Below are 20578 nucleotides of genomic sequence, written 5' to 3' on the forward strand. Positions count from 1 at the left end.
TAGGGATGAATTTAGAATCTTATTAATAAAACTTAAGATCTGTCGTTAACTCGTTTTGAACAATATATAATACAATTAGTTTATTTAACATTTTAATTTTGTTCCAACATATTTAATTGCAAAATAAATTATTACTTATATATATATAATAGTAGCTTTTTCCTTTTTTTTTTTAATGGAATTGTAGCTTGTTTTATGTTTATAAATGATATGCATATATTCTTTTTAAGATTATATCAATTAATTGAAAGAAAAAACAAAATTGAATTTACATGTTAGACCCACTAGGTCTGAAGGCGGGTTAGAGTAGTCCGTGGAACAGAATTTGAAACGAGAAGAAGGATCTACTAGGGGTAAAAGATGAGGGCATAGTGACAGGAGTTGGCAATATATGCAGCTTTCGCTTAGTACCTGTTTCTTTGTCAATTAGGGGAAAAAAGAACAAGTGAACTTCGACAGGCAGGCACATTTGGTTCTGTTGATTCCTCTCTTCAAGATACATTGAGTAGAATGAATCTTGAAAAGTTGCCATTGTTTAAATTCGAGATACTTGCACATGCGACGGACAAATTCTCTGATGCTAACAAGCTGGGAAGGGTTGGTTTTACTCCTGTTTACAGGGTAGTTTTTCATGCCTGTATTGATCAACTATCACGGTCTCTGACACGAGCTGATGAAATTACTGCTACTCCAGGGGAAATTGGGAAACGGAAGAGCAATAGCAGTTAGAAGGCTCTCAAAAGCATCAGGACAAGGGATGGAGGTATTTATGAGTGAAGTGGTGTTGATATCCAAACTCCAACATAGAAATCTTGTTAGGTTACTGAGAGATCATAGACTGGGGAAGCGGTTCAACATCATTGAAGGTATTTGCCGAGGCCTCCTTTATCGTCACCAGGATTCAAGATTAAAGATAATCCATAGAGATCTCAAGCCAAGTAACATATTGCTGGATAATGATTCGAACCCAAAGATTTTTTACTTCAGCATGGCCAGAGTATTTGGTGGCAAGAAAGATCACATCAGCACCATAAGAGTGGTAGGAACACGGGCTTCTACAATCACGAAAGCTCTTTGAACCTTTTGGGACATGTAAGTCATACTTAGGATCTCCAGGGATGAGTTCAGGCTCCGACTTCTGTCCATTATCTTACATCCTAAATTAATTGTTCTGATGCATATCATCATTAGAGGTCTCCTAAATCTCTTATACATGACCTGAAACTTTCAGGTAAGGAAACTGTGGAATGAAGAGCACGTCATTGCTTTTATGGATCCGAGGATATCACTACCAGGTAGAGGTGGTGAGATGCATACACGTTGGTTTATTGTGTGTGCAAGAACTTCCTGAAGATAGGCCACCAATTTCACATGTGCTCTCAATGCTAAGAAGTGAAATTGTAGAGCTACCTGCACCTAAAGAATTGGGATTTGCTATAAAGTCTCGCACTTCTTATACAGGCACAAGATCTTCAAAGCAAAGGCAAAAGAGCAGTTGCTCCTTGAACAATGTTACTCCTAGCATGGTTGATGGCCACTGATGGCACAGTAGGATACATATTAAACAGACTGTAATTTAAAGGACATAAATATCATAAACCATTTGGTTACCCCACAAGATGATTGATGAATAACTAATTTGTTATTTCAATATTTTGCTGATACACTGGAGATTTTTGCTGGCGTTTTTCCTTTTTCCGCACTTTTGTTCTATCGTTCTCATACATGTAATTTAGTGAATTATATGTAATTATGTTATAAACAATTAAGTAATGCTCGTTATATAATTATTCAAACTAGAAGTTTTCCAGGCTGGAGATAATTACAAAGCAACTTCAGGTGAGGGAAAAAAGATAATCACAAGTGAGGGGACTGAACACATGAGCTGCATTTGTCTCTATCAACTCCAACTGCCCTTTCAATAGATGCATGTAAACGATCCAATCCCCATTTCCCTTAGGACTAGGCATAGGCATGACGTATCCTGATTTTCCTCCCCATGGGAAATGGTAAGAACCAAACACTGGAATCCCCCATCCGAAATCCATCTTTCTGACCGGAAAACACTGCCCCGATGACACCACAACGGCTGGCTCCTCCTTTGTCACCTTGGCAGCATATATCTTCGACAGGCCTACCTCAGGGCGGTGCTCCTCCACCCAATCAATCAACCCAAGAAAATGCTCTTTAGTCATCGCACTCTGCAAGAACTCGTGGACTTCATTTGCTACCCAATTCAATGGTTTTTCCTTCAATTCCTCAATTTTCTTCTCCCCGAATGGGATAGACAAAACGTTCCCAAAATATGAAGCCATCAGTTTTGCTTCACTTTCATCTCCATCAATCAATCTACTCCTTCCGTCAACCACAATCCCCAGCCTGCAGCAATTATCGCCAGCAGAATCATTCCCGGAAACAATCATTTTCCAGAGGAATCCGCAGAATGACTCCAGCTTAGTCCTCTTGTTCCCTTTGCTAGTATTGTTCTTATCTAAATTGGCCAGTGCTTGGAGCTCGTTGACAACGTCAGCCTTGATGTAATATATGCGACTAATTACGGCTGCTGGTTGGGCGTCTTCGGGCTCATCCTCCGGAGGAGGAATAGCAGACATGGGAACGTACATGTTCTCAACCGAAAGCTCATAGCGACCGGGCCGTCGGGGGAGGAGGAGTGAGCGGCGGAAGGACGGAGGCTGAGATACTGGCTTGAACTGCGCCATCTCCGCCCAGGAAACGAGAAACATATTGGCGGAGTAGGCGTCGGCCACCAGATGAGCGAATGTGCATGCCACCACCAATCCCCCACATTTAAGTTGGGTGGCCTGTCCTCAAAATGGAAACAGTAATAGTATTAATATTAGTGTGTGTCTATTTTATCGAGAAAAACTTATCCTTTCCAAGCCTAATTTAATAAATTTCAACAATATTCACTTTTATCATAATACATTCGTATAATTGAGAGGGTGCTGTGGGTTAAGCTTTTTTTTTTAATATCTTATAACCTCGTACATTTTTAATTACAAAATATTTTAAAAATTTATAAAATATTAAATTTTATTTTAAAAATAAATTTCGAAACTATTTGGATAAATAAGATATTTAAACTTATAAGATGTTAGGGTATTTGGTATAATAAAATATTTATATTAGCAAAATAATAAAAAAAGGAAGTGATGCCGTTAGAACAAATAAGTTGTTATTCTTTAACATATTTTGTATTTAAATACTTTCATAAATAATACACATTGGTTTAACTCTAAAAAAATATTTAATAAATAATTCTTTTCAATAATAAAAAAATAAATTATTATCTAAATTTTTGAATAAAAATAAAATATATATGCATTTATGCTAGCCGAATATTAACATAGATATATAATTAATATTTTCTTTATTAATGCAATGACTAATTTCAATCGTATAGATTATAATATATTAAATTTATATTTTTTGATAATATAAAATTAATAATAATTTTATTTTTATTTAATTTTAATAATGAAGCATTTTTCATTTTCGAAATGCAAAAAAAAAAATAGCAATAAAATATTTAAATATACTAGACAGTGTGTGTGTGTGTGAGAGAGAGAGAGAGAGTGGGGGGGGGGGGGGGGGGATGAAATAAAATTATTTTGTCTTAGTGATGATTACACTCTTTTTCCTAAGGTTTGATTCTTTGGTTTAAAAATTATATTTAATATTTCTAAAGTTTGCTTTTTTCTAATAAATAAGTTTCTCCGTTAATAAAAAATTTATCAAATTATCAAATGATATCAACAAAAAAGACTAAATGAAAATTGATATTTACTCTCAATTCAATTACTTCAAGATAAATAGTTTTTTTTAAACTAAACTACCCTTATTACGGTAAAGATATACATATTCTCATGCGTTAATGCGTGAAAACGTATGAAGGTAATTGGAGATAAAAGTATTTATATGACCTGCAATAAATTTGTAATAAGTCAATTAGAGGTAAATATATATAGAGTTTATTTATTTCCAACTTTTTTGTTAATATCAGTAAATTGGTGAAATCTAACTAACATAAGGACTTAGTTATCAGACAGAAGTAAATTCCAGGGTGTTAGATGTAATTTTTCAAATTACAAGAAGTCTACATATAATTACACCGAACCTTAGGAGAGCGGAGTGTAATTATCCCTTTATCTTATGACATATTAATCTTATAGAACTTATAAGATATAATAAAAAAAAGTTTGAAAAATTAACTTTATAAGATCCAAATAGTATTTCATTTTGAGATCTTATAAACTTTTTTAAAAAAAAAGTTACCAATAAAACTCTAAAACGTTTTATCAAATATTTTGAAAAACTTATAAGCTTAGCCAAACACTCTCTGAGTAAACTTATAAAAATGTTATGATTCTATGAATATTAATACAAGCCAAAAACATAAATTATAAATTATTTTATTTTAGAAAATATAAAAAAATAAATTATTATTATTTTCTTATAAAAATATATATTACACATGTGCATTAAATACCAATAATTTAGTGGAACTAGATCCCGTCAGATCTTGTGGAAGTGCAGAGGCAGGAAAAAGATGGAGACCATATATCCAATAATTTAGTGGGACCAGTTCCCGTGCAGAGGCAGGAAAAAGATGGAGAGCATATATAAAATTAAAGGGTAAATAATAATTTTTTTTAAAAAGGCTGTGTATGCTCGCCTGAACGGCAAGGACGCCGCGCTTTCTTTCCGGAACCAGCTTGCCTTCAACACTTTCATCAGGATTATACAAATTGATATCCTTCAGCTCGACGTCGGCAAAAGCTTCAACGAAATCTACGCCGCAGTTGTTGCAGAGGAGCTCCGGCTCACCGGCCGCGTTCTTAACTAGGCGGCCCGCAAATGCATAGTATGAAACCAGCGTCTGGGCCAAAGCCTTCTTGAGAATGCCAACCATATGCCCATACGACAATCCCATGTTATGCTTGTTATCGTAGCAGAAGAAAACGCCGACGTCGACCGGCGGCAAGAGCAAGTCGAGGTTGCAGCCACCACCTCCGTTTTGCTAATCTTAACTGGAAAATCTCTCTTCGTGTACATTTTTTTCTTTTCTTTACTGCTTTCTTTACTCCGGTTTGGTTGAGACTTCGTCTGTGTTTGAGCAGACAAGAATTTGGGGTGTAAAGCAAAGCAAATGAGGTGTGGTAATCCATCAGATGAAGTTTTGTCATATATTTATATGGTTGGGGGGTGGGGCGGACGCTGACGGGAATTGATGGCGGATTGTCGTTTCAGCATAATGAAGCACCCTCGACATAAAATCCTGTATAAACGAGTTCAATATGCTATATCTAGTGGCTCTTAATAATTTGAGCTGCGGATAAAATTTAATTTAATTGGCGAAACTAAAAATCCTAATATTACAAGATTATGGTTTTGAATTCCATCAACACGTGAAATATTAGTAATAGTTATCGTTCTACTTTAAAAGTAAGTGCTATTAAATATAGATATTTGATATTAATAATTATAATCAATTTACTCAATAAATGATAATTAATTATTTTTTCTTATAAAAAAATTATATAAATATAATTTAATAAAAATATGTAGATACTATTATGATCATTTTTTAACAGAAAAAATAAATTAAAGGATAAATATAGATATTAAAAAAATTTGTATGACAGACGAGTTTTCTTTTACAAATAATAGATTGATAGATATCGATAAACAATTAATTATTACAAGTAATAAATTGATAGATATCAATAGAAAATTAATTATTCAAAAAAGTTTTACAAAAAAATTGTAAAAGCTTTAGTATATGACTTAGAATTACTGGGGTGAGCTAATGATTGTGTCTACCATTAATGTAATCCCCAATTTACTTTTGCCACTAATATTCTCCTATGCAGAGATCAACTAAATTAATTAGTTATAGTTAAATTTCATAAAATTTTTAATTATGTGAAAGTCTATTGAATTAAGAAAATGATTTTACTTAGATATTCATAATATAAACAAATTTTGTTTCCGAATTAGGGTGCATCAACATTAACAAGAAAAATTTGAAAATTCATAAAAAATTGACAATACATACAAAAAGATCTATCAATAGAAATAACCGAAAAGGTATTATTTTTATAAACTAAATGATAATAATTATACAATTTCTTATCTCTCATCATCTGTATGGATTGATGGGCTATTATTTGCAAATATTTTTGGAAAATTATACACATATATAAGATATGGCACACGTACTCTTACTATTATTAAGTGTGAAGGGCTTCTATAGTAAACATAAAAGAGTGAGATGTGAAGGTTTCCAAGTTGGGTGAACCTCTCCCTCCCAAGTAAAATATTTGCATCGGTTAAACTGCCGTGGAAATGTGAACAACTAATATAGCTCAATGCTAACACTTTGTTCCAATAAAAAATAAATTACGGGTTTGAAAGTAAGAGGAGTTGAGGAATTAATTTTGATATTTTTTTTAAAAAAAATAATAATTATATCTCGACGTTGAATTTTATTTTAGATTTCATGACACTGTAAAGCAATGGACGAATTTGAATACTTTCTACGTATCGTGATTTTAGAAATTATGGTCGAGAGGATTTGTTTTGTAAATAATTTTCAGAAATATACGTACATACAACATATATAAAAAGTGATATAATTTTAAAATAATATAAAATATATACAATGCAAAGAGACTGGTAATTGCTCTGGTGGAGTTGTTGTTGGAAAAGTTAAATGGTTGGTTTAGTAAAGAATTTTTTCTCAATTTGAGCTCGTTTCGATTAGTGCAAAAATAATAAAATATTTAATTATTCGAACTTGATTAAATATGGTTCAATAAAATTCGTTTGAGCAATAATTAAACTAAATCTAAACTTAATTCCTAAAATTCAATATCAATGCATATTGAACGGTAATGTGTTAAGCCGCACGTCAGTCTAACTATGTAATCTAAACGTAATGCAAATCATTTACAACACTAAGTCAGTCTAACTATGTTAAGCCGCACGTCACACTTTACTTTTCAAAAGCTTGCGCTCTCTAAACAGAAAAACCCCCTTTATTTAACATTTGAATTAATGGAATATATTTTTCAAAATTAAAAAGACAATCAATGTATCAACTCAATAATCAAACGCTAAAATTCACTCAATTTTAAAATATTTTTATTTCTTCACATTCTCCAAGAAAGTATTTTATTTGAGGAACAAATTGACCAAAAATAAATATAAAATAAAACTCTATCATTATCTATACTAATATATATAAAAAAAAAAGTTTTTTTTTTCACTCATAAACAACAGTTTGTGGTACCGTGACACTACATTTTTTTTGTATGGATAATATCCTGAGTTAGTTTTTTTATTTTTTCTTTTTTATGAAATATGATATGTTGGTTTAAATGTATTTTTGATGAGTTCAAAAAATGCACGGATCCAGTTGATATGGACTCTATATATTAAATTTTTTAAAATATATCAAGAAATAACAACTTATTTGATTATAATAATATCATGTCTATTTTAAGTAAGATTGATAAACTATTATTAATTAAAATAAATAAATTACAATCATTTCTATCGAATACAAATATTTAACAAAGATTATTAGAACAATACAAATATACTCTCATCAATAATATTAACATCTACTGTTACATTAAAAATAATATTTATTCAGTAGGCAAAATATCCCACACATAAGGTGAGGTTCAACCCCATGACCTCTAAAGTCATGGGGCCTTAGTTTCACCAACTAAACTAGGCCTCATTGTCGGGATCGAAAGTTGAGGAGAGAGAAAGAAAAAAATGGAGGTTAATAAAATAATTAAAATAAATTGGCATACCAAATAATTAAAGACACCAGATGGTGCTCTTCAATTATATAAAGATATAGATGCTCAGGAACACACTCATGCATCTACAATCATGTTGCAAAATTCTAACTCAAATTAAATTTGGTTGAATTTAAACCAATTATATGGTAAATGCAATATATTTATTTTATGATTGATTTGATTCGATAAACCCGAATTCGAGTAAAAAAAAAAATCATTTAAACCTGACTTAAGGTAGCCAAACTTTTTCAGCATAATCTAATGTACAATTCTATCTCAACATGCAACTCGATTGTTTGCCAATATATTTCACTGATATTTTTTCAATAAAAAATATAAATAATTCTTTAGCAAACAAAAATATTACTGGGGCCAAAGGATCCGCATCTTCTTATTGTGGGTCAGGCCGCTCGACCCGACTTGCTCCAATAATTCAAGATTTGGACCGTAAATTTCGTCATAACTCATAATTTGAGATGATACTACATAAATGAAATAAATAAATATATTTGATTCTATAATATATCCCAATAATACAAGGGTTGAGGACCTTGTGGTGGAGTCTTTCCTTGCGTGGAACCCTCAACCAAGGTGGCCCAAAAGACCTATATATGACCCATAATAAATATATGGTATTAATGGTAATTAAGTATATTACAAGGCAAGTTTTAAAGTGATTTAAATAATATTTAATTTTATTTCTACATTAGTTTGTCAGCGCATGGTGGTGTTTAGAGGTAGAGCTTGAGACAAGCTGTTGCACCGTCTCTTCTTTCCCAAGGGGGCGTCGAGTGAGGAGGGAGAGAGGATGCTGACCAGTTTGTAGGGTATTCGGCTCCTACGTTAGAATAATTATTTTGCTTGTAATAATCTTATTGTGTAAAAGATTTTCGTCTATATGAGTACTCCATTATATGAATTTTTTATTGTGTTAATAGTACTTTAAATTATTCTTTTTAAGTGTAATGTATTAATTCATATATATTATTTTTATGTACAATATTTTTTAAATATGAAAAAGTTATCTATTATATACATAAAGAAACAATATGCTAGGATAATTATTATTAAAAGAAAAAGATATTTCTCTCACAATTGATAATTTGCCATACCATAATACTAAATTTTTTATAATATATTTTAAAATATAAAAAATTATTCATACCAAATTTTGTGGCATACAACTAGCGAAAATGAGAGTGAACCGTTGTGAGTTTAGTAGGGTTAAAGGCCGCCGCAAAATCTTGCATAGTGATTTGATTCGTTTTTTGGGTGTGTTGTTTTATTTTATGGAGATAGAGAGAGAAAAATAAAGATATATAAGTATATTTTGGGATAATGTGTATGTTTGAATTTATTTTTAAGAGATAATTTAAAATAGGATTAAATACATTTTGCACTTCGGAACTATGCATTTTGTCTCATTTACACCTCTAAACTATGAAAGATAACAAAAATAATTTAGCATTGACAAGACAAAAATGCCCTTCTCACTTACCACTATACTTTTTTATTCTACTTCCTAAAATATATTTTATTAAAATATCTCCCCAAAACTATTTTTAGGGATGTAAAATTTTAGTCATATTTTATTTTAAAAATAATATTTGTAATTTTTAACTTTTTATAAATTATGGAACATGACAAAAAAGTATTTATAAGCTCAAAATATGCAAATATATTTACAAAGTAAATAAGTTATGTTGAAAAGTACATTTAAATATGTGTCAATACATAATGCATATAGTATTATGCAAAAAGAATGTTATATAACTTTAAAATTTTATTCAATTACACATGTCCACATTATAAAACATATCATATCATTACTAGAAAAAGTATAAAATATTATATATTAATTAATCATATTATAGATTTTCATATTTTACAGTATATATATATATTCGATGTAATATTTTAAATTTGTATTGATAATTTATTTTTAGAAAAAGTTCAATATATACAACAATAAAGACAAAAATTATGTAAACTTTTACCAATATAAAAAATATAAGAATTATAAATTTGTAAAGTTTATACAGATTCTATACCTATTATAAAAATTACAAATTTTGAGTGGTGTTTATTTTAAATAAAAAAATTTATAATAATTCAGATGACATTTAGAAGAATGATTGTAATAGAAATATTTTTCAGGGGGGTAAATAGTAAGGACATTTTCTAGTGTATATCATGCGGAGTCATTTTGTTACATTTTATAGTTTAGGGGTGTAAATGCACCCTATATATAGTTTAGGGGTACAAAGTGTATTTTATTTTTTAAAATAAGTGGTATATGTTTGATATTGTTTTTTGAGAGATAAAAGTTACTGTTCTTTGGCAAATTATCTCTTTTTATTTATATTTTTACATATATGTGCTTGTATATATATATATATATATAGGTCTAGGTTTTGTTTTTTGAAAGCAAAAATCACATGTCATTATCAAATCATATTTTTTTATATTATATTTATATATATATTATATAAAAAATTCACACAAATAAAATATAAAAATAAATAGGCAAATACTGAGAATGTTTAGGCCATCCCAAAAAATTGAAACCAAACAAAGTTTCTCTCTCTAAGTTTCTTGATTTGCATCATGTTATTTTTCTGGTTTTCTCCATTTGCACATATTATTCCTTGTCGCTTATACAGATGCGAAATGCTTACCTCTTCGATAATGCAGTTATCCTAAGGAGAATATTCATAAGAAGCAGCCTATGCTTTCTGTCAAACGAGTATGTATTTTAAACATCAATGGTGCAGATTTGTAGATGAAAATGATGCTGATTAAATGTTACTTGTTCTGCAGGATGACAAATGTGGTGCTAGTTTGTGGATCTCGACTGCTGCCATTCCAACTCAACAACCCACTGATACAGGTTTGTTAGATGCTTGTTGCTCTTACTGTTTCCTAATGAGCAGTAATCCAGTAGTGATTCACCATGTTTGCTCATTACACAGTTTGCTTATTGAATGCGCTTGGTATATATGAGCTCATAAGATGTTCTAAATTAACTTAGCGAGACACCCTCTCGAAATTAAGAGTTTGAACTTTTTCTTAATTCCCTTACATGCAAGCATGCATGAGCAGGAGCTATTTAGGCTTTATGTCAGGAACTTGAATTCCAATTCCATGTACGGTTTTCACGGTAAGTCTCTTTTGTGCCCTAACTCGTGTAAATCTCATTGAAAAGATGAAACGATTTTTCTATTTTCCAAATCTGGATTTCATGGCTGCTTGTTGGCTTGCAGAAAGTATTGAATCTGGTAGATTTATTTTAGCAACCATAACATACGAAACCAGCTCAAAGGTTGGAAAATCCAATGATTATGCTGATCGTGCACTTCCATCATGGCAAGGGAACATAGTTGCATCTTCTATACGTTTTCATGTGGTTGAATTGCTTAATATTTTGAATCATGGCATATGTTTTGATCAATATCTTGTACTTGTAGAGAGGCATTCCTACCAAAGGACCAAGACAAGATTGATCGTGTGTGTTCACGACATCAACATTTAGTCACACGCTTGCTGATGTGAATGACTCAAACAATGTAAGATAAATTTGGCAGTGGACATACAAGGTATGACTATTTCTTTTTGGTTGTTATGCTTGATGTAATTATTTTTGGTTAATTTTGTCCGTTTGGTGTCTTCTCATTCTTTTTGTCTTTTGATAGTTAGTAATTGTGAATTTTTTGTGATTGGTGTGTGACTTTTTGGGTTTTATTTAGAATTATTTATATGTTTGTGTTTTTTGTGTTCTCATTGTTTTTGTGATGTAGAGTTGTGATTGTTTGTTTTGTTTTTGTAATTTTTTTTTGGGTTTTGGTGCAGTTTGTGGTAATTGTTTGAACTTGCTTTTTAGATTTGATCTTTTGCTTCAAATTAATTTGTGACTGTGAGATGTTTGTGATTCTCGATTGTTTTTTGTCGGTTATGATTCTTGAATTTCTAGTTTCTTGAAATTTGTTTTAATTTTGTCTTGTAATTAGTTTTGTGATTGTGGGCTTGGGTGCAAGTGGTATGATATTTGAATTAGTTTCTTGGACCTTTGTTTGTGGTTGTGATTATTCATTTTTTTGGTGAATTTGGTATGATTGATGTTCCAATATTTTGTTAGTTTTCTCGGTGTTTTGATTCTTTTGATGTTCTAATGGAATTCGCGTAATTAGTTGTGTGATTGCGGATTTTTTTTTTATTGATTGTTCTGTGGTTTGTGTGATTTTATTCTGGTTGTTTATGTGATTGTACTGTTTGTAGTGTAATTTGATGTGTGATTGTTGTTTGTCTTGTGATTGACTGTTATTCACGATTTTTTTATGAGTGTTGTGTGATTTTTGGATTTGTATTGTTTATGTGATTGTTTGATCGCTTTTGTTTGTGGGCTTGTGAAGTTGCTTGAATTGTTGTGGGTTTTGGTGCAATTTGACTTAATTGTTTGAACTTATTTCTTGGATTACAAATTTTGTCTTCTAAATCGTTTATGTGATTATCGGTTATTTGTATTCTTTTTGTGATTGTGGTTTGTCTTGTGATTCTTTTTGTGATTGTGGCAGTATATGTGACTATGGGTCGTTTTATTCTTTTTGTGATTGTGGTTTGTGTTGTGATTCTTTTTGTGATCGCGAGTTTTTCTTATGATTATTCGTGAATGTGGGGACTTTTCTGATTGATTGTTATGTGATTTATGGGATTTTATTCTCATTGTTTATGAGATTGTGTTGTTTGTGGTCTCATTGTATTTATGGTTGAGGGGTTGTGTGGATTTTTGTTGTTTGTGTGATTTATCGTGGGTTTTGGTGCAATTTGAGTTAATTATTGGTACTTGTTCTTGGATTTGATATTTTGTTTCTAAATAGATTGTAATTGTGGGTGGTTGTTTGTGATGCTTGATTGTTTCTTCTTAGTTATGATTGTTGAATTTTGAGTTTTTTTTTTTTTTTTGGTAAAATGTAATTTTTATTAATAAAAGTAAAAAAATGGTACAACAATGCCCCTCGTCAGGTGTCTCACTCGACAGACCAAGGGATCCGCCATAGTCTATATAATGCACGTGTGCTAATAGAACTAGGGAGTTCAAGACTAATTATGCGCTGCCGTATATCTTCCATAATCATGTTTGCTACCACGCTAGGAGGGTTCTCAACTTGCTCAAATCTTGTAGTGCTCCTCTCCTTCCAAATATGATAAACACACGAACCTAATAGTGCACGGTATGCATGTTGATGATATGTTTCCCACGCCATTTTCTTGCCCCCCATACAATATCCACTGAAATCGTACCATGCGTCGTATAGTGCTAATTTTGAGTTTCTCATTTTCTTGGAATTTTGCTTGATTTTATACTGTGGGTTTTTGGTGCAACTAGTATGATATCAAAATCATTTTCTTGGATTCTATTCATTTTGGTTGTGGTGCTTGATGTTTTTTTTGATTAATTTTGTGTGGCTAATGTCTTATGATCTTTTCTTGTTATGATTGTTCGTGATTGTGGGTTTTTTGTGATTGTTGTGTGATTTGTGGCTTTTTATTCCCATTGTTTATGTGTTTGTGCTTTTTGTGTTTTTATTATTTTTGTGACTGGAGTGTTGTGTGGGTTTGCATTGTTTCTGTGTGATTTATTGTGGGTTTTGGTGCAAATTGATGACCTAATTGTTCGTTCTTGTTTCTTGGATTTGTTCTTTTGTTTCTAGTTAGTTTGTTATTGTGGAATGCCTTTTGTGATTCTTGATTGTTTCTTGTGGATTATGATTCTTGAATTGTTTGTTTCTTGGAATTTTGTTTTATTTTTTATTGTAATTAGTTTTGTGATTGTGGGTTTGTGGTGCAACTCGTATTATATTTAAATTAGTTTCTTAGACTTTCTTTTGTGGTGTGATTATTGATTTTTTTTTTATGTTAATTTGGTCAATTGATGTTTTGAATATTTGGTTAGTTTTCTCGATGTTTGATTATTTCGATGTATTAATGACATTTTAGCAGGATGACAAATGTGGTGCTAGTTCATGGATCTCTACTGCTGCATCATTGATTTGTATCATTTTTATTTTTCTGGTTTTCTCCATTTGCACATATTATTACTTGTCGATTATACAGATGCGAAATGCTTACCTCTTCGATAATGCAGTTATCCTAAGGAGAGTATTCATAAGAAGCAGCCTATGCTTTCTGTGAAACTAGTATGTATTTTAAACAGCAATGGTGCAGATTTGTAGATGAAAATGATGCTGATTAAATGTTACTTGTTCTGCAGGATGACAAATGTGGTGCTAGTTTGTGGATCTCGACTGCTGCCATTCCAACTCAACAACCCACTGATACAGGTTTGTTAGATGCTTGTTGCTCTTACTGTTTCCTAATGAGCAGTAATCCAGTAGTGATTCACCATGTTTGCTCATTACACAGTTTGCTTATTGAATGCGCTTGGTATATATGAGCTCATAAGATGTTCTAAATTAACTTAGCGAGACACCCTCTCGAAATTAAGAGTTTGAACTTTTTCTTAATTCCCTTACATGCAAGCATGCATGAGCAGGAGCTATTTAGGCTTTATGTCAGGAACTTGAATTCCAATTCCATGTACGGTTTTCACGGTAAGTCTCTTTTGTGCCCTAACTCGTGTAAATCTCATTGAAAAGATGAAACGGTTTTTCTATCTTCCAAATCTGGATTTCATGGCTGCTTTTTGGCTTGCAGAAAGTATTGAATCTGGTAGATATATTTTAGCAACCATAACATCCAAAACCAGCTCAAAGATTGGAAAATCCAATGATTATGTTGATCGTGCACTTTCATCATGGCAAGGGAACATAGTTGCATCTTCTGTACATTTTCATGTGGTTGAATTGCTTAATATTTTGAATCATGGCATATATTTTGATCAATATCTTGTACTTGTAGAGAGGCATTCCTACCAAAGGACCAAGACAAGATTGATCGTGTGTGTTCCCGTCATCAACATTTAGTCACACGCTTGCTGATGTGAATGACTCAAATAATGTAAGATAAATTTGGCAGTTGACATACAAGGTATGACTATTTCTTTTTGGTTGTTATGCTTGATGTAATTGTTTTTTGTTAATTTTGTCCGTTTGGTGTCTTCTCATTCTTTTTGTCTTTTGATTGTTAGTGATTGTGGGTTTTTTGTGATTGGTGTGTAACTTTTTGGGTTTTATTTAGAATTATTTATATGTTTGTGTTTTTTGTGTTCTCATTGTTTTTGTGATTTGTTTTTGTAATTTTTTTTGGGTTTTGGTTCAGTTTGTGGTAATGTTTGAACTTGTTTCTTAGATTTGATCTTTAGCTTCAAATTAATTTGTGACCGTGAGATGTTTGTGATTCTCGATTGTTTTTTGTCGGTTATGATTCTTGAATTTCTAGTTTCTTGGAATTTGTTTAATTTTGTCTTGTAATTAGTTTTGTGATTGTGGGCTTGGGTGCAAGTGTCATGATATTTGAATTAGTTTCTTGGACCTTAGTTTGTGGTTGTGATTATTCATTTTTTTGGTGAATTTGGTATGATTGATGTTCCAATATTTTGTTAGTTTACTCGGTGTTTTGATTCTTTTAATGTTCTAATGGAATTCGCGTAATTATTTGTGTGATTGTGGGTTTTTTTTTTTTTTTGATTGATTGTTCTATGATTTGTGTGATTTTATTCTGGTTGTTTATGTGATTGTACTGTTTGTAGTGTAATTTGACTTGTGATTGTTGTTTGTCTTGTGATTGACTGTTATTCACGATTTTTTTATGAGTGTTGTGTGATTTTTGGATTGTTTATGTGATTGTTTGATCGTTTTTGTTTGAGGGCTTGTGAAGTTGCTTGAATTTTGTTGTGGGTTTTGGTGCAATTTGACTTAATTGTTTGAATTTATTTCTTGGATTACACATTTTGCCTTCTAAATCGTTTATTTGTATTCTTTTTGTGATTGTGGTTTGTCTTGTGATTCTTTTTGTGATTGTGGCAGTATATGTGACTATGGGTCGTTTTATTCTTTTTGTGATTGTGGTTTGTGTTGTGATTCTTTTTGTGATCGCGAGTTTTCCTTATGAATTTTCGTGAATGTGGGAACTTTTCTGATTGATTGTTATGTGATTTATGGGATTTTATTCTCATTGTTTATGAGATTGTGTTGTTTGTGGTCTCATTGTATTTTTATGACTGAGGGGTTGTGTGGGTTTTTGTTGTTTGTGTGATTTATCGTGGGTTTTGGTGCAATTTGAGTTAATTATTGGTACTTGTTCTTGAATTTGATATTTTGTTTCTAAATAGATTGTAATTGTGGGTGGTTGTTTGTGACGTTTGATTGTTTCTTGTTAGTTATGATTCTTGAATTTTGAGTTTCTCAATTTCTTGGAATTTTGCTTGATTTTATACTGTGGGTTTTTGATGCAACTATTATGATATCAAAATCAGTATCTTGGATTCTATTCATTTTGGTTGTGGTGCTTGATGTTTTTTTTTTAATAATTTTGTGTGACTAATGTCTTATGATCTTTTTTGTTAGGATTGTTCGTGATTGTGGGTTTTTTGTGATTGTTCTGTGATTTGTGGCTTTTTATTCGCATTGTTTATGTGTTTGTGATTTTTGTGTTTTGATTGTTTTTGTCAGTGGTGTTGTGTGGGTTTGCATTGTTTCCGTGATTTATTGTGGGTTTTGGTGCAATTTGACTTAATTGTTCTTTCTTTGTGATTGTGATTGTTCATTTTTTTTTATTAATTTGGTGTGGTTGATGCTCCAATACTTGGTTAGTTTTCTTGGTGTTTGATTGTTTTGATGTTCTAATGGAATTTAAGTAATTAGTTGTGTGATTATTGGTTTGTGTGGGTTTCTTTTGATTCTGTGATTTATTGTAGGTTGGTGCAATTGACCTAATTATTGAAACTTGTTTATTGGATTTGATTTTTTGTTTCTTATTAGGTTGTAATTGTGGTGGTTGTTTGTGATTCTTGTTTGTTTCTTGTCGGTTATAATTATTGAATTTTCAATTTCTTGAAATTTTGTTTGATTTTGTCGTGTAATTAGTTTTGTGATTGTGGATTTTTGGTGCAACTAGCATAATGCTAAATTTAGTTTCTTGAACTTTTTCTTTTTGGTTGGGATGCTTGACGTATTTTTGTTTTGGGCTAATTTTGTCCGACTGATGTCTTATGATTGTTCGTGATTGTTTTTTTTTTTTTTTTCTAATTGATTCTGTGATTTCTCCGATTGGTGTCTTTTGATTGTTTGTGATTAACCCAAAAAAATCAAGAATCACAACCTAAAAGAAAAATTTCACACTGATTGCACCACAAACCTACAAATCACAAACAGAATTCCTAGAAACTGAAAATTCAAAAATCACAATCAACAAGGAAGAATCAAGAATCAAACACCAAAAAGACTAGCATAACATTATAACATCAATTAGACCACAAATTAATTAAAAAGTACCAAGAATCACAACAAAAAAAAATTGCACCACAAACACAATCACAAAACTAATTACGGAAATTCCATTAGAACATTAAAAAAATCAAACACTTAGAAACTAACTAAACTTTAGAACACTAATTGGACAAAATTAACCAAAAAAACAATAAAAATAAGCATCACAATCAAAAAGAAAAAGTCCGAGAAACTAGTCCGAATCTCATACCAGTTGCACCAAAAATTCACAAATCACAAAATAATTACAAGACAATCAAAACAAAATTTCAAGAAACTGAAAATTCAAGAATCATAACCGACAACAAACAATCAAGAATCACAAATAACAACACGCAACTACAAACTAGAACACGAGTCCACAATAAATCACAGAAACAAAAAAAAAACCATACAAATCCCCAATCACAAACAATTAGAACACAAACAGCACAATCACATAAACAATCGAAATAAAAACCCACAATTCACAAAACAACAAATCAGGAAAAAAAAAAAACACAATCACGAACCACAAACTCACAATCACAAAAAGAACCAGAAGACGTTCCAGAATCACACACAACCGATAATCACATATACTAATTAGAAGACAAAATATCAATTTCGAGAAATAAGATCGAACAATTAAATCAAATTGCACCAAAACCCACAATAAATCAAGAAACAAAACAATCCCACACGCAAAAACAATCAAACAATCAGAATACAGACTATCACATAAACAATTAGAATAAAAACCCATAAATTACATAACAATCATAAAAAAAACCCACAATCACACGTCAAATTACACTACAAACCCACCCTATCATGCCACTAGTTAAGTCAAACAACTATCATAGTCTTCAACCTAGAGTAAGGTATTGCCACCATTAATTAGAAATCAAAAAGCATGATGTCCAAAACAATCCCTGAAATTATCTAGAAGTGCTAAAATTACATGGCCATAGACAATCTGATAGTGATGAACACAGGACTCCAACATCAGGGACTGAAGTGGATTTAACAATAGAATCAAGAAACGGAAAATTCAAGAATCATAACCAACAAGAAACGATCAAGAATCACAAACAACCACCAAATACAATTTAATTAGAAATAAAAGATCAAATCCAAAAAACAAGTTCCAATAATTAAGTCAAATTGCACCGATGTTTGGCTTTGATTTGGATGGGTGAAATGAGAGTTTGTTTTGGAGAAAACAATTCCTTACATGTTTATTATTTTTGTGGTATTTATTCTTCTCCTCCTTTCCCTTGGTGTTGATAGGTGTTGTCTCTTTAGTTGGGCTCTAAAATTAATGTTCTTCTAATGATCTATCTTTTTTGCTTACTTTTCCATTATTTTGTTTTCTTGGTGTTTGATTCTTTTGATATTCTAATGGAATTTGATCCCCTTGGTGTTATTGGAGACGTTGTTTCATGGAGCTATGCATTTCAATATTAGCAGCAGTGAACTCATACAAGAACAATGTGATCAAAGTACTTTATTGTTCTAAGAGGGTAAATTTTTCTGTAGGCACTTTTTCAAGGTTCCCACTAGCTTAAGTGTAGTGCTTTTCTATACCTGCAAGAAAGTTACTAAAATGGTTAGTGTTGTCACTTGAGCGAGAAAAGTTATTGAATGAAACCTAGAAAAAGTTACCTCTATTCATTTTAGCCATATAATCCTAAACTCCTTTTAGCTTTCCTATTCACACAGGACTTTTAACATTCCTTGGCATTTATTGATGGTGCACATATGTTAATACAAGTTTCTCTTGAGCTTGGAGGAAAATATACCTTTATTCTCTGTAAAAATGTGTAGCATGGTGTATGTGGAACAGCTGGCATTAGCTTACATCAAGGGTGTTATAAGTTCTGCTTGTAGTTTCTAGGAGTCTAATATATTATAAGTTTTTTAGGTTGTTCAAATTGCCGTAAAAAGGGCGGGGGAGGGGGGGCATGCAATTGAGTGTGTGTATAAATGTGCTGGAGCTGAGAGGTTTTCTGTTCATGACTTTTATTCCTCATTTGTTGTTAATCCTCTACAGGAAGTCAAAGAATTGCGTATATCGTCTTTGATTGCATGAATTATTCGGATATTGGGGGCGGAACAAGCTACAGTAACCGGAGCAAGATCTGCATCGGCAATAGCTGTGGGATTATGGGCGGCACGACGAGGACTCAGTAGTGAACAGGTGCGGCAAGTGGAGCAGCCACAGGATCGGGAGCGATGCCATTGCTCAAAAGGGCCAGCATGGCAATGTAGTTCTCTTGTTCCACTATAGCAAGGAGTACAGCTCAGCTACAAGGGCCAGCAAAAGACACCCAAAACAAGACTCAAACCAATCCTAACTCCACTCAATCCAATCCCAAATCAGTGTTTTAAGAGATGAGAAATGATCAGACGATTTATATATGTACACCAAGATTGCAGTTGAAACTCAAGAACTACTCAGACGAGTATGATGAAGGATTGAAGAAGAGAGTGTCTGTTTTGTTAGAGATTATGATGATAATGATGTTTATTATGGTGAGAAAAAGAGGTTAAGATTCATTGTAATAATTGTAGCTGCCAATTGTGCATAAGAATCTGATAAAGAGATGCACTTTTATAAGTGGTGACTGAAAAACAATGTATGTATATATATATATATACATATATATATATATATCTCATGTCATTGTATTTAATTTTTCTATTTCTAAATAACCTATTTTCAATCAAGAATATTATATAAAGATTAAAAAATATAAAACATTCCAAAAGATTCGTATTGTTAGAGTTGGCAAAGACACCTTCATGATTTATAACACAAATTTTAATTAATGAATGATCCAGCTTATAAATTCTAAATAAAAAAAAATGATATTCCATAATATATTAAGGTAGAATGAATTTTTAATCAAAGATACATTGTAGTAATTGATATAGGCAAAAAGTGCACGTATCGAATAAATGAAGCAAGGCGCTCAGCCTATTTAAAGTGGGAAAGTGATGAAATAAGAAAGAGACAATCACATGGGTAATGAAGAGAGTATTATTGTTTGATTCGTGTGTACAAGATGATTGAATTACACTGCTCCTTTAAGCTAACATGGTAGCAAAAAGGGTTAAAGGTATGAACGTGTGAGGTGTGAAGGATGTCCTTCTGAGTGTGTCCTTTCGGTCATGTGAATGTGACTGTGTGGATATGATCGTGTGTAGAAGAATATGCATAAAGTTCAATTCTCTTTTTCATTGTGTATTTTTTTGACCATGCATGTCTTTTTCCTACTAGGAAATGTCCCTATGTATAGGCAATAAGAAGAT

The 20578-nt window shown here is 31.7% G+C and overlaps 1 protein-coding gene across 1 annotated transcript; it reads right to left on the minus strand.

The window, feature by feature from the left end:
- Positions 1766-5024, minus strand: LOC105168589 (shikimate O-hydroxycinnamoyltransferase-like). The gene is made up of 2 exons (XM_020696447.1): positions 4697-5024; positions 1766-2822 (listed from the first exon to the last, which is right to left on the minus strand). The coding sequence occupies exons 1-2, from the start codon at positions 4952-4954 to the stop codon at positions 1836-1838; spliced, it is 1245 nt and encodes a 414-aa protein (XP_020552106.1). The 5' UTR covers positions 4955-5024; the 3' UTR covers positions 1766-1835.

Source organism: Sesamum indicum, linkage group LG8 (genome assembly GCF_000512975.1).
Source record: "Sesamum indicum cultivar Zhongzhi No. 13 linkage group LG8, S_indicum_v1.0, whole genome shotgun sequence".
Taxonomy (NCBI): Eukaryota; Viridiplantae; Streptophyta; class Magnoliopsida; order Lamiales; family Pedaliaceae; genus Sesamum; species Sesamum indicum.

What these genes read in the sequence shown, in the direction of transcription:
- LOC105168589 (XM_020696447.1), bottom strand. Translation starts at nt 4,954, where the DNA reads ATGGGATTGTCGTATGGGCATATGGTTGGCATTCTCAAGAAGGCTTTG. An exon ending in GCGGCGTCCTTGCCGTTCAG is followed by an intron (nt 2,823 to 4,696) that starts GCGAGCATACAC and finishes TTTTGAGGACAG; the next exon opens with GCCACCCAACTTAAATGTGG.